This window comes from Phalacrocorax carbo, chromosome Z (genome assembly GCF_963921805.1).
Source record: "Phalacrocorax carbo chromosome Z, bPhaCar2.1, whole genome shotgun sequence".
Classification (NCBI taxonomy): Eukaryota; Metazoa; Chordata; class Aves; order Suliformes; family Phalacrocoracidae; genus Phalacrocorax; species Phalacrocorax carbo.
In genome coordinates, this window is record NC_087548.1 from 12,886,070 (window position 1) to 12,910,358 (window position 24,289).

General features: G+C 44.5%; 1 protein-coding gene across 6 annotated transcripts in view; it reads left to right on the forward strand.

The window, feature by feature from the left end:
• LOC104053682 (phospholipid-transporting ATPase ID) overlaps window positions 1-24,289 on the forward strand; it is an 89,401-nt gene that overhangs the window by 23,438 nt on the left and 41,674 nt on the right. For all 6 annotated transcript variants that reach the window (XM_064439302.1, XM_064439304.1, XM_064439303.1 and 3 more), the window contains 6 exons: window positions 8,895-8,953; window positions 18,575-18,688; window positions 20,889-20,987; window positions 21,938-21,999; window positions 23,617-23,689; window positions 23,880-23,950. In XM_064439302.1, the coding sequence (XP_064295372.1) occupies window positions 8,895-8,953; window positions 18,575-18,688; window positions 20,889-20,987; window positions 21,938-21,999; window positions 23,617-23,689; window positions 23,880-23,950 (478 nt within the window). The remainder of the gene's footprint in view (window positions 1-8,894; window positions 8,954-18,574; window positions 18,689-20,888; window positions 20,988-21,937; window positions 22,000-23,616; window positions 23,690-23,879; window positions 23,951-24,289) is intronic.

Genomic DNA, 24,289 nt, shown 5'->3' on the forward strand with positions numbered 1-24,289 from the left:
TGACGCAGCTAAATAAACGGACATTTTGTATCCATTATATTGATGTCTGCGCATCACTGTCCCCAGGGTGGGTAGAGCCCTGTGTCCCGGAGGTATGCGGCCCAAGATAAGTTCTCCCGTAGAAGCGTACAGCTACACCAAAATGAAGAAGAGACAGAATTTCTACTGCTAATACTTTTGAAAAATGTATACTTTTGTTCTGAAGTGGACTGAAAACAAACATGAAAAGAGGTAGATGCTTCCTGAGAAATAATCTGTTGCAAGGCATTTGTGAGATGTGGTGAGCCCCCAAACATTGTCCAGAGCCAAGGTACATGGGTGAGACATCACTGGGAGGAGAAAGCAAAGGAAAACCAGAACTGGTATTATTGCAGGAGATGGGGAAAAAGAGAGATGAGGCAGCCTCTGTCCCCTCCCAGAATAACCTAAAAAGGAATATTTTCTGATTTAAGGTTATCTAGCACTTCTTCCAGGCCCTTGTCCCAAGACTGTTGTGGGACCATGAGTGTTGTACATGCTGGGCAAATCTGAGGCATCCTTTGGAGCTCTCTTTTCTTGTTTTCTCTCTCCTTATGGTGATAATATTAAATATTGCTTTTAGAAAAGGGCAGGACCTAATATTGAACTTTATCTTCATATAAATATTTTACCGGACCTGAGACAGAAATAATTCCAGTTCACCCTCAAGATTTTTGGTTTCAGACCTTGTATCTGTTCTATGAAAATGGAGGTATGTCAGTGCATCTCCTAGTGGGCCCTCTGTTAGGGATGTCAGAAAAAAATAATTTTGCATTAATACCAGGGACATATGAAATGTTTCACCTGTGTGGGAAATTCCAGTTGCCATGTAGTGTTTTTTTAGCGCTAGCAGGAGGCTGAGCTCAGTACTTGCACAAAAGACACAATCCCTGACCACAGAAATGTATTTCTTGCATTTAATTTCTTCAGGAGGAAGGAGGACTCCTGTTCTTTCAAGGTAAAAAGACATGATAAAGAAGATCTTTATATAACAATGGAGGAACAGGCAGGAGGGAACAGGGCTAAACCCATTTATGGTGATGGATCTGAATAGTCTTGCCGCAAGTTTTTTTTTAAATTAAATACCTCTCTCTCAGTACAAGCTAGAGCATTTCAGAGATGAAAATGCCTGTGATTGCCAGCATACACCCTCTCCAGCCACAGCAGCCAGAGAGGCTCCGTAAAGGAAAGGGCACCCAGACAACAAAAATGTGCAGTTTTGTAACATGGAGCACTGGAGAGCCCCTCCTCTGAGCCAATAATAAAAAAAACCACATTTGTTTGCCAGGCAGCTGGGCATGTTCCTGCTCAGAGCAGGGCTTGACTGTGACCTTCCCCTTCCCTGTTTCCATCCCACCGTGTTCTCACCACTCCTCCTGCCCCAGCCATGCCCGCTGCACCCTACCAGGCTCTGGCTATGGTTCAGGGCAGGGATGGGCTTTGGTTTCGTGCTGCAGAGCAGCTGGCATGCCAGCACCAGGCAGGTTACAGCATTAGGTTGACATTCAGGTAATGAGGGTTCAGCTTTTGTCTGTGTTCCAGACTGGCTGTGAAATGTAGATATTTAACCAATGTGAGCCTCAGACCTGTCATATGGTTCTTCCCTTCACCCATGTATCCTCTGATCCATATTAAATGTTGAGCTTGTTGGGTAAAGATCCCTGGCTTTGCTTTTGGGTAGAGTTCACTCAGTGCAGCTCTGTTCACAGCAAGGCACTGCTGTATTGTGAATGTGAAATCCTATGATATCACTGCTATAAAATATAACCCTGTCCTCTCTAACCCAACAGTAGGGACTCTGCCCCAGTACAGTGCCTGCAAATCAAGAAACTTGTTACATGGTTCCTTCATCTCTCATGATGCAAAAAGGAGCATATATTGCTTTAATGTGAAAGATTTTGGCTAATAGGTTGTATAATAACCGCCCTAGAAGCAGCTGTTTTGTTTGACTAAACAGATTGTCAATGTGACAGACAATAACTTGCCCTTGAGCTGCCTCTCAATGGACACTGTAATTCTCTTTTCTGGGGGAAGGATAAAGGTACCAAGGCATCATGACAGATTTGTTGCTTGTGTACACAGAGTAGCAGTCCAGCAAAGAGCAGAAATAAGGGCTAGGATTTCTCTTGCCTGTGAAGAGATGGGTGATCTCTGGTGTGCTGGATGTGAGGTGGCACTTGTGCCATTGCTGACAGGTGATACCAGAAGCTGGGTCACACGGTCATGATGAGGCGCCCAAAAGTAGGGCCAACAAAGTAGATGGGAAGATGGAACAGAGCAGAAGAGGTACATTGTGAGATATGAAGCAAAAAACTTGCTGTGACTGGTAGAGGTCTTCTGAGACTGCTTATAGCCTGTTGCAGGGGAGACCTGCATCACTGCTGCCTGAAGGACAGGCTTAGGAAGGTCAGAAATGTGCCCTAGGGAGCAGAGTAACTGTGTTACAGCTTTCACAACTTGGTATCGGTAAGGTTAACAGCTTTGCTAAGAGCCTCTCTGCAAGGGAGGCTGGGGAGATGAGCCCAGCTCCTGGATGCCACTCTGTGTGGCTGGTCCAGGGCAGCGTTCATGCTCCTGAGGTCGCTTGTTTAAAGGGTGGAGTAGAGATCATTATTTTTACAGCGTTTATGCTGTCTCTGTTCTGTTGTCAGGCTTAGTTATGCCGGCACTCCCCTAATTGGGCTGTGTTCCTTTCATGCATGAGGTATCAGGCCCTAGTTTGTATATGACTTGGCAAAACCAAGCAGACCTTAACCTCCTGTTTCTTGGAGCCACAAGACCTAATATCTACAAAACTTTTCCAACAGCCAGTTGGAAGCACTGCTTTTGGCACATACTCCTTAGCACAAACCAGAAACCAATTTCCAGGCTGTCTGACCAGCTCTTGAATTTAACCTTTTGCAGGACTTTTCCATGCAGCAGTCCTAAATGGAGAAGGCTGGTGGGGTGGCTAGTTACATTTACAGATGAGTTTTGGCATAGATTTAATTTTATTAAATACAGATGTTATTCTGTGGTTTAGCTCCTAAATCTGTCTGCCTGAGAAAGCAGCCACTTTCCCAGTGACTTGGTCTCAGTGGTTAGACCAAGAACTGGGCACTAAGCCATATTTATGTACACTGTGTTTCCACTGATGAATAATTTGAAATAGTTTTCAGTGGCAGTGAAATGATAAGTCGGAGCACAAATCCCATTCCTTCTTTCCAGTGATTTGTGTTTGCAGATTGCAGAAGCAGAAAGTTTGACTTGCTTAGAGATAAAAAAAAGCTTAAAGAAATTAAAAAACTTCTCATCTGATAGCCCTTCAGCTTTCCCCTCCCATTTTCCTCAATGCTTGCAGAATCAACAGGGCATGATAAGACATGCATGCTTGGATCTACAGCCAAAATACCCTGAGCTGTGGTTTCCAGGTGAAGCTGGTGCAATGCTTGACTTTCCCTAACTTTTTCTTTACTGTGATCATGCAAGAGTCTTTATTTCAGTCCAAACAGTTCCAGAAACAAAGAAGAGTTGTCTGGTCTATGATAGTTGAGAACTACTGGTTTAGAAGGCACAACAATAGAACCTCCTTGGCCTCTGCTGGTAAAAATAAAACCACTGAGGCAGTGTTGCCCTGTGCATGTGGTCAGCGGTGGTTCTCCCTTGGTATAGCCAGAGGACAGGAAGTTCTGCTTGCTGATGTTGTTGGATGAGGCACCCTTTGCAGTTCATTGTGGTTGTTATTGCTTTACCCAGAGGTATTGGCTGTTATCCAGTAAAGAAAATTAAAATCTTGCCACTAGAAATTAGCCTCATATTTTGGCCTTTAGAGTAACAACCTCTAAGAGGGATGGATGACTACTGCAGGCCAGAAACTTTACATTTAGTTTGAACCAAGTTCATAGCTATTTGGGGCCTTTTGAAATGGATTGTCCTAGAAAACCTGCCCTCAGGTACCATATGATCAGGCACAGGAGGGCAATGCCTTGAGTGAGTTTCAGTTATTGCTCTGTTTCACTTCCCACTGCATCATATTTCTGTGCCATCCCTAAGCTGTTTGCAGCTATTTGTGCATCTCATACAAAAGGCATTTTCCTTGCAGGGTGCACCTCTCACTGTGGTGACAAGCCAGGCTCCTTTTCTCAATGCAGCAGATACACATGTGGTTGCTTTCTAGGAGCATTTGAGATCCTTGAATTCAAATGCACATATCAAGTGCCTCTTCCCTGGCTGCACAGAACCTGGGGGCAGGCTGAGGAAGGGGGATGGCCCCTCACTACCCCAGTGAGTCCTGAGAAGAGCAAAGGAGTTCAAGACATGTCCAACTGCTGCCAGCAGCTCTTGGATTTATGTTTCTGTGTGCAGTCCCCCTGAGGGCTGCCCTGCCTATGAAAAACAGAAAGTCACTGAGGAGTTTAGAGCCTCTCAGAAGCTGCTGTGTCACCCCAAGGCTCTGCTGTGTGCCCTGTGCTGGCAAGGGAACAGGTACCAAATAATAGCCCAGATGAGCAGTTCTGGATGTCTTCTTGCCTCTCTGTCCATTATGCATTTCTGTAGCTCCTTCTGGCGAGGCAGCTGGGCAGACCTGCTGGCTGTGAGAAGCATGGACAATGTTGTCCCCTGTGAGTGTTCAGCCTTTCCTTTCAGGGTTGCTGCAGGTCTTTGGCTTCCTTGCGCTGCTCCACCTAAGTGTGGTGCGTGCGAACATCTCTGCCCCTGCCTGCCGCTTCCCCTTCCCAGGACACGCATGGGCTCTGTGAGCGTGCTTCTGTAGCCCAGTAGGTTTTGAAGCTTTGTCATCTATTCCTATTTACATTAAAGCTGTTTATCTTTGCTGTGACATTTATTCCAGGAGTAGACTTGGAGCCCCTGGGGAGGGGATAAGAGTAGCACTTACTGTATGGGAGGAAACATGCAAGTGTTGGGAAGTTCTGTTTTTAACAAATAGCTTTATCTTTCGTCTGCTTTGATAATACTGGTTGCTCTCAGGAAAATTCCTGAAGGGACACATAACACAATAGTTGAAGCTCTGAAAGCCTGGACCTTTTGAGCTCTGCTTCTGTTTCCCTCTGGGGCACCAGACAAGTTACTCTGATCTCTCTGTACATTGTTCTCCCCATTGTGAAAGCTCAGAAAAATGAGTCTGAGGACAAAAAGTGAAGGATTAAGCACTTTGAGGGTCTTGAATGAAGCCTCTCTGGTTGGTCTGAATCAGCCAGTCAGAGCAGATAGGAGCTGATTCAGAAATGCCTGACACAACCAGATGTGCCTGAAGAAAGCACATTTACCTGCTAACATAGCTTTACATTAATAATCAGGAGGCTTGATGAGAACAGACCACAGACAGAGACAGAAAAAATGGTGATCTGAAAAAGGGCTTAAAAATTAGGAATGCTGTGTTATTTATAGGGTTATTGGAGGGAAAGGAGGAAGGATAGCAGTTCACTGAATAACTTAGATGCTTGCTAATGCAAGAGTGAATAAACAGGAAGAACTAGATGACCTAACACATAATTTAATAGGTGTAATAAACACGTGCTGAGATAGCTCATGAGGCTGGAATATTAATAGAAAAGAGTAATGCTTGTTCTGGAAGGCTAACAGAGATTTTTCTTGTATGTCTGTATGGTCTGAGATCCAGTGTGAAGAAAGAGATGAACAAATCACAGATCTTTGAGTAATGCTACAAGGGTAAAGAACACAGGCTTAGAAAACCAAGAAGGGCAGTCTTCTGTGAAAAAAATATTAGTTTTCTTGGAGACAGGGCATGGTGGTAAATGAAGAATTATAGCTATGCAGAGGCAGAGTTGGAGAGAGGCGTAGGGGGACACGACCTGTTCAGCTGGCACAGTGCTTTGGTGTGAAGTGGGTAATTTTTTGGAGCTAGAGAGGAGGCTGTTCCAGAACTGATTCCCTCCAACAGGGAGGAGCTGGCTGGTCCTGTGAAAGCAGGAAGGAGTGTAAACAGGAATGATTATGAAATGACGGTATGATACTTAGGGAAAAGTGACAATATCAAAGTGTTTAAAATGGACTTCAAGAAGGAAATCTTCAGTAAATACAAAGAACTAGTAACTGAGATGTCACGGAAAGGAAGCTTGGGGTGGAGGGAGAATTAAGCAGAGTTGTCGTTTCTTTAAATAACTGATATTAAGGGCAGAGGTATAGGTTATAATTTTTCAGGGAAAGGCTCAGAAGGATGAGTGAAATGTCAAGATCACAAGGTCCTTATTCACTTCATGCAGAGGAAGGATGCCTCTAGAAGGTGCAAACTGGCTTCTTTTATCCAGGCCAAACTGTGTGGCAAAGGCTTAAAGCAAGAAAAAGCTCCTGAGGGCATAAAGGGCAATCAAATTTGTTGTGTAAGTGTTGGGACGTCTGGGCTTCTGTAACCCTTCTAGTAAGAGGGAGATCAAAGATGGTTTATGCCTGGTACTCAGTGAAAAAAGCCTAGCAAATAATGCTAAGAAATCTGGGTTTGCATTTTTTTTTTCTTTAGACATCTAATGTAATAGTTGCCAGAAACAGAGGAGAAGAGGGATGGTTTCGGGCTGGAATAGAGAGGGAATGGGTTGGCTAGGTAAGGTAGAGCATGGCCTGGAGCAATGCTGCCTTTGAGAGTTTCTGGTGCACAAACAGGTAAAGTTCAGAAGACCAGGAAAAAGGCAAGCATAGCATCTATCTTGAAAGAAGGAAAAAGAAAAGCTGAGCGATTATAGATATATTGGCTTCACTTCTCAGGTAAAGGTTGAAACAATCAAATGAACCACTTCAAAGTAACTAGAAGTGTGTGTGTGGGGAAAAGATGATTAACAGTCAGCAGTCCTGAAAAACTGCATCAAGCCTAAATTAATTCTGTTTTAGTGGTTGCCAGAGGGCTAGTGAAAAACCTTAGGTAGCTGTCATATATCTTGACTGTCACTTATGGCATTTCTACAAGTAAACTGGAGATAGATGCTCGAGATATAATCACCATACTGTGAGTGCCAGACTTTTCAGGAAACAATACACTGACAATAGTTATCAATGACTGATTATGGAACTTGAGAGATTCATCAGGGATATAACCTGGGTCCTGTATTCAATATTTCCTTCTCCATCTTGGCTGGCAGAATAAAGAACACAGTAACTCTGCGAATGGCACCATGCTGGCAGGAGGTACAAGCCCACTGAAGGATGGGCTTAGAATTGACTAGTTGGAGAAATAGTCTGAAAAAACTTGGATGCAGTTCAGCAAGGACAAATGAAAGGTTTGCATTGCCTGATGAGGCATTGGCTCTGCCAGAAAGGATCTGCCAAAATGGATCATATATTCTGGAATGCCGTCAGCTGCACGCCAGTCATGCATAAGGATATTACTTTAAATTACTTCTAGGTGAATTCCTATGTCAAATATGCATTGTCTGCAAGAGAGATGGAGTGTGCCGTGTGCTCTGGTCAGCTTTGATAAGACCTCAGCTGCAAACTATGGCCCACTTCGGCTACTACACATCCAGAATGAGATGAACGAGCTGGGAAACCCATTTGAGAGCAGCAAGAGTGATGATACTTCTGACAGACTGACCCATAAGAAGCGACTGAAGAAACTGGAGTTGCTTACCCTTGGGAAGAGAAGACTACAGTAAGGCATAACAGCCTTCAATATATAATGAACTCATCTGTGCTCTGCATCCTTGGCAAGTAGAACAAGGAACTGAGGGGGAGCAGACGAGCATTGACCATCCCAGGAGAAGATAGCATTTGTTTAAATTGAAGTAATGAGTTTTATGTCAGATAATGGGAAAAAAGCCTACTTCAGGGGAAGGACACTGGTCCTGGAATAGGCAGGCTGAAGAACAGCCATCACTGGAACTTTCTAGGACATTTATTGGGAATGACAGGCATGACCCTGTCTTGAGGTAGAGACTAGAGATGATGACCTTTTGAAATCCCTTCCAGTAGTTTTTGATTTCATGATAGCTATGGTGGTGATGTTCCATCTGTGGGATGATGCTAGGAGATGCACTTGTCCTGGAGGAAGGGCGCTAACAGTAGGCTCATAACAACAGCCCCAGAGGCTTCAGGGGGAAGAGATGGAGCAGGGCAGGACAATGAGAACCACTGGTTACGTGGTGATTCTTGCTCAGGAGAAGGTGAACAGCCTGTAAAACCAGTGCTGGCATTGCAGTGGGTTGTGGGCAGAGGAGACTTGGAGTATGGGCTTGGAGTGCTATGGTACTGTCACGGTTTAGCCGGCAGCTCGGCCCCACACAGCCGCTCGCTCACTGCCCCGCCGGTAGATGGGGGAGAGAATCAGAAGGGTAACGCTCCTGGGTTGGGATAAGAACAGTTCAATAATTAAAATAGAAAAAACAACATCAAAAATGCAATGGAAAGGAAAACAAGAGGCGCCAAACCCGGGGAGAGGGAGAAGGGGGACGAACCACCAAAACAAACCCCAGGCGCCGCAGCCGCTCAACCCCCCCACCACCGCCCCTCCCCCAGCCGCCACTGCCCCCCCTTAACGTACTGGTCACGGTGTCACGTGGTACGGAAGGAACCTGCCATTGGCCAGTCGGGGCCAGCCGCCCCCGCCACGGCCCCGCCCCTCCCAGCCCCCCCCCCCCCTCCCGCCACGCGGCAGAGCGCGGGAAGCTGGAAAGGCAGCCGCCCCCCCGCGGTGGGGAGAATTAACCCCTTCTCAGCCAAAACCAGCACAGCAGCACCTGTCTACAGTGCTTCTCTATTGGAGTCACCAGCCTCTGCAGTTCCAAGACGTGGGGCAGTTAGCCCAGGGCAGAGATTTCCAGTGACATTACCTTTTATCAGCTTTGCTCATGTTTTCTGATGTTTCATTGATATCTGTATTGACTCTGCTTACCTTCAAGCATGTCTGATGTGTTTCCTCTTCTTTACAGAGGAAGAGAGACAACTTCAAGCAAACAACCGGGATTTTAATCTGCAGTTTGAATATGCTGTAAGTAACCAGCATATGTCATTTCATGCAGATGTAGTTACAGATGTTGCTGTGTCTGCTTCATGTTTTGAATGTTGTTGGGTGACATGACTGCATGCTATCTATGTCTCTGTAAACAAGGCAAACATGTACCAGATGAACCACCAGAGACGGTTCATTGCTGAGTCAACCATAGGAAGCAGTGCCTTTGGAGTCAATCCTGGAAATGGGCAGCTGAAGGAGATCTAATGCTGGAAAAGCATAACACACTGACTTTACACACTTCCAGAAAATTATTTGTGAGTCAAAGTGCTTGCACAATCAGGGCCCAAGGTCTTTCAATAAAGGAACCTGCAGGGAGTTTTCTGTTGGAAATGTGTCTCCATTCAAAGTAAAACATGAAAGGAAATGTGTCAGTTCCTCAGCCTTTGCAGTGAGATCCTCTCTGGCAGGAAGGTTTTGAATCTGTCCTTTTTGGCTTCCTGCCAGCTTTATTTCCAGCTCCTTAACAGCCTACTTAGGTTCACATTGTGCCATCAAATCTGTGACTCCAAGGAGCATCATGACATGGGCTCACTGTGACATAGGTCTGCCAGGCTACGGTGCCAGACAGCTCCTTTGCCAGATTGATTTCCAAAGCTTGTGGACCATTTGCTGACAGTGTGTGCAGAAGACAGTTAGCTCAGCTGCTAGACCTGTACTGCCTGGCTGCAGGGTCATCTCCTCCTTGAGGTGATCCTGAAGCTGCCTTCTCTCAAAGTGTTTGCAGCTACCAACTGGTAGAAATTAATTTTGTGGATTTTTGCCCTCTGCATATCTGAATTCCAGTGATGAAATTCATCCTTCAGTTTTACTCAGGAACTCCTTTGAATCATGTTCTGGTTTAGGAACATCACAAGTACTTTCTTGGTAAGAACTGGAAAAACTCAAAATTTCAGATCACTGTAATTTCTTATAAGATAGAAAGTCTGCCTTGCCGAGAGTTTTGGCTAAAGATCTTAATGTAGCTGATCGGTTGGCAACATGAACTGGATGATTTTCAGTGGTCACCTTTTATCCATGAACTAACCAACACAGACTTCCGCAGTACAGAGCTGCCGCATGTGTCCTGAATATGAAATGCTTTGTAGTTAGTATATATAAAGCACTGTGCAGCATGAATGTCTTATCAAGCCTGGTGATCTGAGACTGGGAAAGCACATTTGATTTGCACAGAACCCGCCATTAGAGTACTGGCGTGGGTATTGCCACTACGTACAGATTTGGGATCTTTTATTGAATGATTGCAAGGTAGAGTACATGCAGCAATGGGGCAGGGAAGCAGGAGGGAGATGTACAATGATGTCAGGGTAGAAAGAACAAGCACCTCCTCTGGTTCTGAGCCTGTTTCTGTGAAAAGCCAGTCATAAGGCTGACTTTGCATGTCACTGCTTCCCAGCTGATTTCTTACATGTCCAAGGATTTGCAAATAACCAAAATTAAGGAGAGCTCTGGAGGGTTTCCATGACAGTCTATTGATTAAGTGTGAAAGTGGAGGCAGCCAAAAAGCCAGCTCAATATAATCTGTTAAAACTTGGCAGTGAGTTTCAGTAATCTTACCCCTCATTTTAGTCAGCTGTGGCTCAAGATTTCTGGAGTCCGGTGTAGACTGTGGCTTAAGAAATCTAGAAAACTGTCCAGAAAGAGCCAAGCCTTGAAGTGGTGAGTGGGTGGTGAGCTACTAACAGACTTTAAGAGGTGATACAAGCACTGCCCTAACTGTACAGGGCTGCACATCATGTTCTGGGCTGCTTATTTCCAATAAGTCCTTGCAAAAGTTTAATTAAACCCAGATTACCATGGTATATGAAAAGGACTAACCTTGCTCATAAGCTACCTCAGATTCCATGCTATAGATTGGTGGGTGCAACTGGAGTTGCCAAAATAGGAGACAGTCTTCTGGTACCCTCCCATCAACATATGCATGATGCTCCTGAAAGTTAGTTCTTCCACTCCCTGTAGTTCATGGCAAGGGTCAAATCTGGACCCTGTCCTCATGTTCAGATTTGTCTGAACACAGTGAGGTTGCACTGCTAAGCGCTAGGATGTGGTCGAGGGGGACCAAAGCTGTCCAAATGCCAGACCCTGCCCTAGAGTGCTCAGGCACATCAGCTATTCAGCTTAGCTGTCTTTCAGCATGCTGATGTTTTCTGGACAGAGTAATTTGTGTCTCCTGCAGCCACAGTCCTCCCTCAACACATCTCCCCACCCTCATGTATTTAAATTGACCTGCGTACAAGCAAAAAACAGAAGCGTTTGGACTGTCTGTGCTTCATTGTGGTGCCCAGCTCCCTGGGACATGAACATTGGTGTACATGGGCAGCCACATGGTGATTTGAGTCTTTATACATCCAGGAGAATAAGCTGTCCTCCAGGTCTGGGTCCCACAGCGAGGTCTTCTCTCGAGGCACAAGGAAGGTTGCAACAATAGCTCTTCCAGCCAGATAAAAGGGACACTGGGCAGAAACTGGAAAAAACCCATCAACATAACAAAGCTTAGAAAGTATTTTAGACAGTGAAAGCCACAGGAGAGAGGTTTACTTTACTTGGTAACTTAAGGCTGTGTTAGCCATAAAACCTATAGAACAGGTTCTTCTAACAAAGCTAGGAGAGGCAGTAAATGTTTCTTTAGGGTGAGGCAGTTGTGAGAAAGGCCAGTAAGGAAAAGAAAGGGAAATGCAAACAGAGGCATAGTGTATTGCCTTACTGCTGTGGACGGGCTGTATGTCACAGCTGGTGTGAAGGTTCAAGCCTTTCACTAAGAGAGTTTCTATTATCTAGGCATAGATCAAAGGTACAGAGATGCTTTGTCCTTGTTTAGTCTCACTGAGAACAGGGAAATGGGAATGTACAATCAGAGGTGGGTGTGTTGTCCCTCAATAGCTGGTGGTTATTGTCCCTTCCCAGTGCAAAGTCTACAGGGTATCTGTGAAGGAAGAAGAGAGGAGCTAAGAAAGACTTGAAAACTCTATTGTGTGTGGAGTCTGACATCAGCTCTGGCAGCTGCTGAAAGCTGGCCCTCCTGGTATGAAGCAAGACTCCCAAATACACGCAAACTAGCTTTGCAGGAACCTGATGCTGCACCATGGAAAGCTGTGTCTGCCAATGCGTGCAAGGGCATGTCCAGATCCACCACACCTGGACTTGCAGGAGACTTCAGAGGGCAAAGTTCCTCCCAGAGCTCATCAGAAAATACACAAAAGGCCAAGTTGCAGAGTTTCCCTGCCACACTGCTCCAGCCACAAATCTTCTTTAGCTGAGTTAGTCCTTAATACAGAGGCCTCAAGGTGAGGCCAAGGGCAGCTTCAGAGGAAGAACTGAATGTGCCCTGTAGGCATGTGTCATGCAGTGGGCTGCAAGACTGGCATGGTCTCCTTCATCTGTGTGAACAGAGGCAGTACAGAGAGGGGGACAAGAGAAGTGTGTCCCATCTGAAGAAGCCTTTTACGTGTCTTCTGATCATTTTTGCTGTGATTAAATTATAGGAGGTGTCTGTGGTTAAGGGCAGCATCTTCAAGCAGTGGCAGTGCTTGGGTAGGTCAGAATTTATTTGGTCTTAGCGTGAAGACTGAAGCTGACACTAGGACCCTCAGACTGGTGCAACCCCAGACATCCTTGGCCTTATCCTGCACAGCAAGAACACAGTAGCTTAGAAAATAAAGCAAACTTTAAACAAAATTTTGTGCAGTTAACTGGAAAGGTTGAGTGTGAAGGTATGTACTACCCACCAGCTCATAAAATTAGTTAGGGATGACTCAGAAACCAAGTGTGAATGAGTGGCATGCAGAGGCTCTTAGTGCAGCACAAAAATGGACTCAATACAGGTCAGTAAAAATGAAAGTCAAGTCCTAATCCCATGTTTATTCACACTGCTGACAGGAAGATCCTTCCTGACTTTAGTAAGAGATTTGTCTGTGTAAAGACTGAAATAAAGTGAAAAGCAGGATACCAGGTGTGGTTTAGCAAGATTTAAGGGCTTTAATCAAGGTTCTTATCTGAGACAATTGAATCTGGCTGTACTGTCCCCAGCACAGCTGCAGAGGGGAATGCACTGTGTGGATCCACCATGATGGGCTCTCTATCAACCCTCTGGAGAAGAAAATATCTTCTGAAGGCTTTTAATGTTTGTTCTGATTCCAATTCACTTTTATTTCTTTGCTTTCACATTGGAATTTAGCACAGCTGCACTGGGACGTCATGAAGGGCTGTGAAAACAACTTTGAAATTGGCTTTCAAACAATAGGAGAGGAAATGCAGGACCCATGAGTCAATGGCAAATTTCATCTAGGGGAGAACCAGCATCCTTTCTTCAGGACCAGCAGTGAGGGGGCTGCTTGGACTCTACTTTTGTTCTCCCTCGTCACCGGATGAATTCTTTAGTGAAATAGGATGGATGTATATAACTTCCTATGGCAAATATATATTGTAGTGGCCTAGATCATCAGCTGGGTTCTTACCTCACTGAAATTTAATCTGAGAGCAAGGAGCTCTGGTAGTGGGCTCAGACTCTGCTCCACCTCCTCCACTTGTATGCTTCGATCTGACAAGGATGCCTGGTGGGTTGTCTTCAGAGATCTTGTCAGTGTGGTGAGGATGGTGGCAACAGCTAACCCCTCTTCCTGTCTCAATGTGCAAGTGTTTCCCAATGCTTGTCACCCTCAGGCTTGAAGGGATTGTTGTCTGATCATGTGAAAAGTGGTCTGAGTAGCCCCTGAAAGGAACAGCTACAGCATCAACCTGCACTGCTCCTTCTGCATTTAGGAAGGTCTTAGCTGGATTCATCTGAAGACCAGCTGAGGCACTCTCAGGGAGCAGCCAGAGCAGGGCTGCCTTACAAGAGGGGACAAGCTGGGAGCTGAGGGTGACCCCAGTGCAGGCAATGCCCTCACTGACCAGAGTACAATCCTGCAGCATCTGGTCATGAGGGAGAGGGCAGGATGTAATGGGGGCCATCCTGGCCATCCCAAACAAGGTGAGGTCCAGGGTCCATCTAGGGAGCCCATTCAGGACCGGTGAGAGACAGGGCTGAAGAAAAGACTACACCATAGGTCCAAGGTCCATCCAGGAGGCAAAGCTGGATAGGTCCACCTGGGAAACTAGGACAGATGTCAGGCTAGAGACTGGTATTCTTACAATGCAGCTCAGGTGAGGACTGAAGGCTCATGGCTGGGCTTAAGTGAGCTCCTGAGCCCTGGATAGGAGTTGTGGCTGGAGATGCCAGGTGAGGTCAAGGCCCTTAAGGCATATTAGGGCCCTGACAAGCACAGGAAGGTTGAGCTGTGCCAGGCATTTGGAAGTCCATAGACTCCTTTGGACCAAGTCCTCCATGCTTCCTCTTTAGCTTAAACCTCATGAAGATGAAAATCCTACCGTACTGGTTGGGACTCTGGTTTTGTGAGACCTTAATGAACAGGGTATGGTGGTTTGGAGTTTGCCTCCTCTGCACTGCGTGGCAGTGCTCTGCCCTCCCCTTCACTTCTCCTCCCTGCCTGGCAGCAGCTTCAGGTACAGAGCTGTGCAGCAGGGGAAGGCAGTGTAGGTGAAGGAGATGACTAAGAGAGAAGATCTTTAGATTCTGTACTTGGTCCGTCTGTGAGTGGTGATGTGATGTTGTCAAACCATGCCACCTCCTTCTGCCTCCATCTCTTCCTCTGCATCACCATGATGAGGACACTTGCCACAGTGATGATTAACTGTTCTGTAACGGGATGACACCAAGCAGAAAGAACAGCATAGGAAAACACAACCAGCGACCACATTTTCCTAGAGATTTTCCTGGAATACCCAATGTGTGATGGGATGCTGGAACTCACTTCACTACTGCTGCCAAGAGGGGGTTGAGGGGTTACATATGTAAGAAATTCCCAAAGCTGTTAAAAAGAAGAAAAAAGAAGAAGAAAATAAGAAAAAATATGAAAGATGATTGTGGGTTTGATATAGATTTTATTTCTGGTCTTTGGCCAGTCTTTTACTTCTGGGAGTCAAGAGGATATTTTTACAGGGACTATATGAACCCCATCAGCATCCTGTTGGCCTTTCTCATTCTTCTGTTGAGCTGGGGCTCCTGCCAACTGTCAGGAATAAGGCAGTGAACTTGGTAGGCTTAAAACTCATCTAGTCTGACTGTTCTGTACTCCCTATGAAAATAAAGCCTCTGTGGCACCACATGACCTGTTATGTGAGTTTATTAAATATGTCCTTGAGCACATTCACAGCCCTATCATTACATTTCTGCATACGGCATCTGCGTGCTTTCAAATTGCACTGCTGCAGTTAAAGTGCCATTGCATTGCGCTCCCTCCACCTCCTTGCAAGGCTTTATCAAAGCACTTGTGAAAGACATTTCTGCCTCTCAGTCTGTGCTTTCTGCTACTCAGGTACCAGTGAAGTTGCCAGGTGTCATGGCGCAACACCTCCCTGTGGGATTGCCAAGGTTTTACTAAACTTTGCTTTGGGACAGGTTGTCCAGCTGCTAGAAACTAACATGTCACTGAGCCAGGGGGGTAAATTCAGATGGCCAATATCCTGCCATACCCTGACTTTTCTGGGTATCGCCTTTTAGCCCCTGTAATCTAGCCACAAAAGCAGCAGTGTCTCTTCCTTTCAGTGAGTTTTATGGCGAGGAGATGATTTGTTTGCTCAGTGAACAAAGGTAGGAGCCATCTGCTGAGTGTTTGCCCGCAGTTGGACGTCACAGGCGGGCTTCTGAAAACACCCCCAAAGTAACAGCTCATACACCAGATCTGGACTTGTGTAACTGTGGCGCGATGAGCACTATTCTTAGGGACAGCATTTCGGTGGAGTCACACCTCCAGAAGGTGTGAATCTAGCCCCTGAAAAGAGCAGATGAGAATAATCCGTCACCCACAGACAACGTTGCTCTTGTGTCAAGCTTCGCATCTGGAGAGCTTGAGGCTGACAGTGGGTAACCACTCTCGAGCATATTCATTTAGGACACAGGCACATGCAGGGGCTGTCCATGGTCAACCAGAAGTCTAAGGCAGATCTTGGAGTAAGTGTAAAGCTCCCGATTCCCATCTTTGTGCGTGGCCTATAGAGCTGCTTTTCTTAGGTGTTTGATTTTTATAAATCTATGGGAGAACCAGAATTTCCTGTAAGGCCTCTTAATACTTAATTGCTCCTTCAAAGATATTTCCCCTCCATCACTTTTCTCACATGGGAGTCTCTCTCACTGAAGGCAAAGCATGGGGGAGCTAAGGCAGATCAGTCTTAGAGGCATTGCTTATAAAATGATGGCTGCATATGGACTGTTTAACACACTGCGGTGCTGCAGGTTCCCACAGTACCCCTCCCACCCCAGAGTCAGGTTCTGGTGCAGCTCTAAAGGAGTGCCAGGGTGTGATGGTGTTAAGCATCATGGAGCAGGATAAGATCAAGAGCAGAGGCCAACTGAGATTTCTCTGCAGTCAGCCGAGAGCCTGAGCTGTCAAAGCATGCAGCCCTGGAGTATTGCATGAAAACATAAATGGTATCTTACACAGAACTTCAACTGTATCTGTGATGTGGGAATGCAGAGCTTTGAACTGGAAAGGCTGAAGTTTTCCCTAGTTTGTTTTTATCATTTAATATTGATATTCCCTTAGCCCCTGAGGCCCATGAACAAGTTAGCTGTTGAATTAGAAATCTTCATAGTGATTATGAGAACTTCTTTTTTTCTGATGCTTAGTTTTAATTATAGATTCTCAAATAAGTAAAAGATCCACTATAATACTCCCTGTCCTTACCCTGAGGTCTGTAGTGTCCAAGTGTCCCAAAACACAGTGTGTGTCAAACAATGATCCTGAACTACTATAGACAAAAAATATTGGATGTGCAGATTTGTGCAGCTAAGCATTTGGAAGCTGTTATGTCTGGGGTTTTTACCATGCCTAATGGCAACAGGAAACAAAATTAATGGCACTGGTTCATCCAGTGGCTTTCCTGACATAATTAATAGACAGAAATAGAAGACAGGAATTGAAATAAACCACTCCCATTCTTTTCTTATCCCCCTCTGAGATTTTTGCAGGCAAAGATCTTAAACCTTATGTGAGTGTTTACTGAGTAGTTTTTCCCATGTTGTATGTGACCCTCTGAAATCTGTTGACGCACAAAGGTCGGGTGCCCTGTACTTAGTTTTTCCTGTAGCTACTGACTTCTCTTTTTTTAAGTAAGTGGCTGTGATATTTTTCTTCAGATTAGTGGGCAGGGAGCACCTTTAGATCCAGTTTTTATTAAAAAATCTGCCAGACTGTGTGTCTGGTGGACACAGACTTGCAAGCAATTTAGTTCTCTGTATGTTGGGCTTGTAGAGGATGCTGCTATCCCATTGCTTCTGTTTTAGCAGTGTCTGTGGAGCCTGTGTGCAGCATATATCCTATGATGAAGAACTTTGAAACAAACCAAATGTAACTTTGTGTCATGACATTTAGATTACAGACAGAGTTAACCACACCCGGAGATGGTTACATGATTCCAGGAGACAGGCAATATTGTTTATATGATGATCACTGATAAATATCTTTTCTTGCTGTAGTGCAATCAACAGGAGGATTTGGCTAGCTCTTCCATGAAGGGCATTTTCATCCCTGCTCTTTTAAAGGATTATTCATTGGCTTGTGCAAGCGATAAAACATAAAGTTAATGCTGGAGAAAGTTGCTGTACTTTGTGTCTGGGCATAGCAATCAAAATCCAGTAAATGCCTAAAATGGATGTGTGCTTAATATGCTTCATATAAAAAGAAAGTCTAGCACACCTGAAAGATGAAGGGACAGCCCAAGCTGGTGGGCTCGGTATGATGGGTTGAGCCTGTCTATCAGGTGGCAAGAATTGGACCGAGTGCTCTGATCTTTGGGGAAGAAAATACCCAGTTCTGTGATCTCAAGCTTGGGTCTTTCTCTGTTTTGAAGAAGTCAGATTGGGGAGCAGCCATTGCTTGTGGCTGCAGGGGCTCTCAGAAATTAGAAAAGGAAACTGGAAATAGGGAACAAAACTGCAACTTGCTTAGTGAAATGGGGAGTTCTTGTATTAGTGGCTGTTTGCACAACACCGCATTCAGACTATCTTTGTGGAATAGAAACAAGCCACCTCTCCAGGCTCCTAAGTTGAGAGGATGCTGAATCAGCTGAAAATAATCATGTCGTGTTCTGCTCCTGGGAGGACCTATAGCTCCTACGGGGCTGTTCAACCGAATGGCGCTTCGAAGTCTCAGACAAGATAATTGACCTAGTGCATGTTTTCTAACACTGCTTTGTAGGCACTACCAGCAAAATTATTGTGTTCTGTTAATGGTTTTTAATTCTATTTGTGCATTGTGTAAGTAGGAAAGATGCATCTTTCTGAGCAACTACATGTACCTGTATCTACCTGCAGTTGCACTGGCATAAACTGAGCATCATGTTTTCACCAATTCTGAGAGGAATTCCGTCTGTTTATCCAGGCTTGGCATGATTGTGTGAGGGAAAAGGAAATGTTTTTTGAGCTGCTGTTGGAAACAATGCTATTGCTAAATATAAGCAAGTAAAAACACAGTTGAAATGGGTTGTGCTGTAATTTTGTTTCCTGTTTTACCAATCCTATTTGTTTTCCTTTTTTTCCTACAGAACAATTCAATTAAAACATCGAAATACAACTTCTTCACTTTCCTGCCTCTCAACTTGTTTGAACAGTTTCAGCGAATAGCCAATGCTTACTTTCTTTTCTTGCTGATTTTGCAGGTATGAATTCATTGTGCTGTTTCTAGCAGATTGCATTGTCTGTTATCAAAGCCAGCCTATGTGTTCATAGTTGTAATAAAGTGCAAGCTATATCCTTGTTATGAATTAGCATCTTAGTAAAATATTAATCTAGGTAGAAAGTAGGGCAGGAAAAAAGCAATTTCCTCTCTTACCTTCAGATACGAGGGTTTGAACTAAATAAAGAAAAAATTTAATTAAAGTTTTGAACAAACTGTGTACCTTTTTCATGCCCTATCCTACTACCCCTTTGTGTCTACAACTGAGTGCTCCTGGCTGTCCTCGGATCTGCATTACTTATTCCTCCTTTAGTACAAAAGGAAGTTGTCTCTTATCCATAGGTTTAAAGGCAAATTCTATTGGCAGTCTCAAAGGAAACAGCAAGAAGAGGAACAAATTTGTAACCTGTACTGTTTCCCTGGAAAGGAAGGAGTTAACATCAGGAAGGCTCAAGGTTGGAGCTAGTTTGCATAAAGCTGCTCCCTGCTCAGCACAGTGAGGAAGGTGTCTGATATGGAGCATGTCAGACACTGGCAACACTATTGAACCCTGTGGCTTATAATGGCATTGAGTTGCACTTTGCCCATCGCGTTTGGTAATACTACTCTGTCTGAAAGCTGAACACACTGGAGAAATTGATAGCAGGATTTCTGTCCCTTTGCACTTTGCTAGAATATGGATAAATACAGTGTAATCTGTTGTTGCTGAGTCTTACTGGAATACACATTATCCAAAAAAAGGGCATAATTCTGATTATGTTTCAAGTACGATATTCTATATTGGACCATTTCAGTGCACACAAGTTTTCAAAATTACCTTTTTCAAGTGCTCTTTATCAATTGCAGCTCAAAAAAGCATAGGCAAAATTTTGTTAAGCAAACTCCATACTACCTTCTTTGTTTATTTATAGGGAATGAATATGAGAAATTTCAGCCCACATATATTTTTCAAAAAACTAGTGAAAGTGCCTTTCCAGCTGAGCTGACAGCACTGTTCCTGTTCTTGTGCTGCACTCTAGCTGCTTGTCTATCAAATTTATAGTATTTCAAACTGTTTTCCTCAAACTATTTCGCTGTGTCTTTTGCTGAACCACCTAGGAGAGACACTATATAAAAGCATACTGCTTTTTCTGCTACCTGCATCAAGGTAGGCTAAAGAGGGCAGCTATTAGTCTTTTACATTTATATATTCCTCCACTCAGATATTGACCTCTTCTGCCCACTCACTTCATCCCAGTAACACTGGGAGTATCTCTTCCTGCATCAGGAGTGGATGCAATGACTAGGCTATGGGTCTCGGCCTCCCCACTCCTCTGCACAGCCTAGCAGGACATGCATATTCCCAGTTAGGGGAGGAGGTAGCAGTTATGTGTCTCTGCAGCCTCCACAGCTGAGCAGGGATGTGCTTGCCTCTAAACATCATTCCTCCTGGCTGGATTTGGTGGTGCCTGTAGGAACTGTAAACTTTACAATGCACATGGAGCTGACACTTCCCAAATCCAGCCTGATGGACACAGTGATGCTGGTATCATACTGCTTCCATCATCATTGCTGCTGTTCTAAAGAAAGGAGAGAACTATGCTGGGGTAAGATGTCCATCTCTGTGTCATTGAAGGTATGACAGAGTCGCCTTCAACTCTTGGGTCCTCTCACTATTAAAAATGTAGGAAACAAAAATGGCTCTGTTGATCTTGGAAGAGCAAGGTCAGCCCTGGAAACAGCTGTGTGTTTTTTATTGATATGGAGTTTTCTTCAGCAAAATCTGAAGAGTTACTGAAACAAGAAAGATAAGCATTTGAAGGCTCTGCATAGCAAGCCTTGCTCAGATAGCTCTGGGTCCTTCACAGCAGGCTTGCCCATGTCAGTGCCTCCAGAGAAATCCACTGGAGGCAGAAAAATCCTAATGTTACAAACAACAAGAAAGAGCAACCCACTGCACTTCCTGACAGCTCCATGTTTATATCCTAAATCACAGCTTGTTTTGTAAGCAGAGTGTGGTTCCCTGGCTGTTCCACCTTTGTGGGGTCACACATAAGTGACAGAGCTGCATTTCTGTCTTTATTCTGTATTCAGATATCATAGAAAAAGGTTATCTGCAGCTTCCACAGAAAACAGTGTTTTGTTTCCATCTGTTTGCTGAACTGGCAGGAAATTTCTCTAACTCAGATCTTTTCTTCCTACAGTTGATTCCTCAGATTTCCTCGCTGGCCTGGTTTACAACAGTGGTGCCCCTAGTGCTGGTGCTGGCTGTATCAGGAGTCAAGGATGCCATTGATGATTTTGTAAGATCTGTATTGCTGACCCGTACTTTGGAGTTTGCCTGTGATGCTTCAGCACAATGACTAAAGAAAACCACTTGAAATAAACACAGCCAGTGGCAGGCAGTTGGAGAATGGGTCTGTGATCAAGATGGAGTCTGAGACTAGATCCCCAAATCTATGGTTCATTACCTAAAAAGGAGCTAGAATTTCCAAATTGCTGAGCAGCCCAGCAGCTCCACTGACATTATCTGAAACTGCTCAGCATGGTTGAAAGAGTGGTCACTGATAGATACGTCTGGACACATGCACAGAAGTTTATGCTTAGGCTTCCACTTTAAAGAGCTCATCCTTTGCCGTCTAGCTGCAATGTCGGAAGTAAGCATACCACCTGTGCATGATTTTTCAAACTTGCGCAGCTTCGGCTGAAGTCTGCTCCCATCAGAGCTAATGGTCAAAGTCCCGTTGACTTCACGGGGTGACATTAGAGCTGAGTTTAGCATCTGATTTCTCTTGTTATTAAATTATTTTGATGCGCTATGGAGACTCGGTGCAACTTTCCAAGTAGGCAGGGGAGAGATGGCAGGGATGGTTTCCCAGAGAGCAATGCCAGAACATCTGTGGCCGCTTTCTGTATCAGAACAGAGGAAAGGATTTCTCTGGGTGCTTAGTTTACAAAACTGACAGGCAGGACCAACACCACTTGGGCCAGGACTGTGCTAAGTGACATACAAGGCTCCCTCCTCCTTCTTCCCTCCAAAAGCAAGCCCCGTGTTGCCTGTTGCTCTTTGCAGTCCAGTTATGCCCTGTGTTACTAGCGTAAACATGGGCTTGACAATGACTCAGTTGTGGCCCTAATCTGCCTGACACATTCAGCCACCTGAGTGAAAACCTAAAATATTAATGAACTGCCTACAGCTCTTGTGTGCTTGGTTTCCTGGACATGCCTTTTAACATACTGATCAAATTTTCAGAATCGACACAAAAGTGACAAACACGTCAACAATCGCCCAGTCCAGGTCCTGATCAATGGCATGTAAGTCCTTTTTTTTTTTTTTAACATTTTTTTGTACAGTCTTTTGCTGTAATTTTGACTTGGAAAAGCATTTTATTAATAATGAGATTTTTTTTTTTTCTATGTGGTTCCCAAGCATCACTAAACAAGTTAAAATTGAACTGTTTTTTATGCTATTAGTTGACCGTGCAGTTCTGGACTGTGTGTCTGATTAATGAACCCAAGACACAGTACCACAATCACTGCAGACACTATGGCCGTAACCTTGAACCGATAAAAAGTAAACTCTTTCTGTTCCTGGATATATATGTTTAAGTAAGTGACACATTGAAAGTATTGCATTATTTCACTTCTTATCCTAGAAGTGACAAGCAAGGCTATCTTCCCATGTCTATTTATGCTAATAGCATTTATTTCTGCATTAAGCAAAACTAGACATTATCAACAAGTTATTTTAAATTAAGAAGCAGTAATAGCTTCTTCATACATGTCATAATACTTTGAGTGTGTGTAGTACTTCTGACTTAGATGTACTCAAAATATTTCAGCTCCGTGCCTCAGACACTGTACAGCTAGAACAGTTCTTTCCTGCAGAAAAAATAGCAGAGGCTTTGGCTTTTGTGGCAGACAGATGTGCTGTTTACTTGCAGCTCCATGGAGTCCAGCTTTGTAGAGGACACAGCTGTAGACAGCTGTGAAGTCTCTGGTGACTATTTTTTCCGTACTATAGATAGCAGTGTGTTGTGTAAACTCCAAAAGGTGATAAAATGGTTAAAAATAAAACTGGAAAGTGAAGACTAGGAACATACTTTGAGTGTTTTCTGTTAAGTAAAGCAGTTTCTTAGTTTGCTGTGTATTAGTTACTGTGTCTAGGAAACATATATTGAAATAGAAATTTTCTAATATTTTTGCCTTTGTTAAAAAAACTGGAAACCATAGGTCCTGCCCAACTCCAACCAACATGGGAAAAGCAATGCTGAGCTGAAGTCAGGCTTGAATCACCAGTCCTGTTTTGATATAGATCTTGATATTTCTCAGCTCTAAATTTTGTGTATACAGCTATCGTGACTTGGTTACACCGGTGCTTGCAGTTTAGCTGTCTGTCTGCATGCACATCTTGCTCAGTGCTGCAAAGGCCACTGCAGACGTGGGCTTAGCTAGGCACCTGTGCAGCCAAGGCACCCGCACTGACCTTCCTGACCGCCAGGCCCATGCAGAACCAGATCTGTTTCTCTGGCCCTTAATACTTCTTAGAAAATCTAACACAACTGGCAATTTTCCCAGGTGTTTGAGAAGTCTGTTACGCAAAATAGAGGTTTTTTCTGAGATATGTGGGCCTTCAGAAGAAGGAGGGCAGTAGTCAGTCAGACAGAAGGACAATGCACATGGACTCTGCTGCTACTGTGGGGCTTGGGCTCAGCAGTGCATCAGTCACCCCAACCGCTGTTACTACTTTCTTGTATTGTGGTGGTTCCTTAGCTTAATATGGATCAGGCCACATCATGGCAGACCCTGCTCCATTTTATTAACTGCCCAAGTCCTGGCGGCCACTACAGCCTGGCTTCAGGAGCAGAGCCAAGTATCCTTTCCCCAGTGATGTTTGATTTATGTGCCTACTTACTAGGAGTCTTCTTGCAGGTTAAAGGATGAAAAATGGATGAATGTCCAGGTGGGGGATATAATAAAACTAGAAAACAACAACTTTGTGACGGTGAGTACAGTTTCTCTCCATCCTGCTCACAGTTAGTCTCTGTAATTACTCGTATCACTCACAAGCAATTGAGTCAGTAGTGATGATAACTGCCACAGAGACCTGCAGCGTGCAGAAACCACAAGTAGCATTGCGGTGCCAAGCCCTCTGACCGCGTGAACTCATACCAAGTCTGTCTGTCTGTGTTCAGGCTGATCTACTGTTACTGTCAAGCAGTGAGCCACACAGCCTGACATACATCGAGACAGCTGAACTGGATGGGTAAGTGAGCCTGGCCCTTGGGTGCAATCACTGCTGCCGGCACAAGGCCAAATCTTCTCTGGTGACCTTGGGTGCTGCAACCTTACCTGCAATAGCTTTTGTAGCAACTGTCCTAGAACATAGAATAAACTTTGGGTAGGTATCTTGAAAATAACATCTTCTGGTGGATACTTTTCCCTCTTTCAGTGCAAATGTCATCTGAGGAGGGGACTCTTCCTTTTCTATTTGGTGACAGTTCTTCTAACAATGAGAGTTAGTTTGAAATGTGTTCTTGTGACATCCCAGGTCACTGTTGAGAAGTTTTCTGTTTCTTGTGTCTCCCTTAGTCTTTTCTTTTAG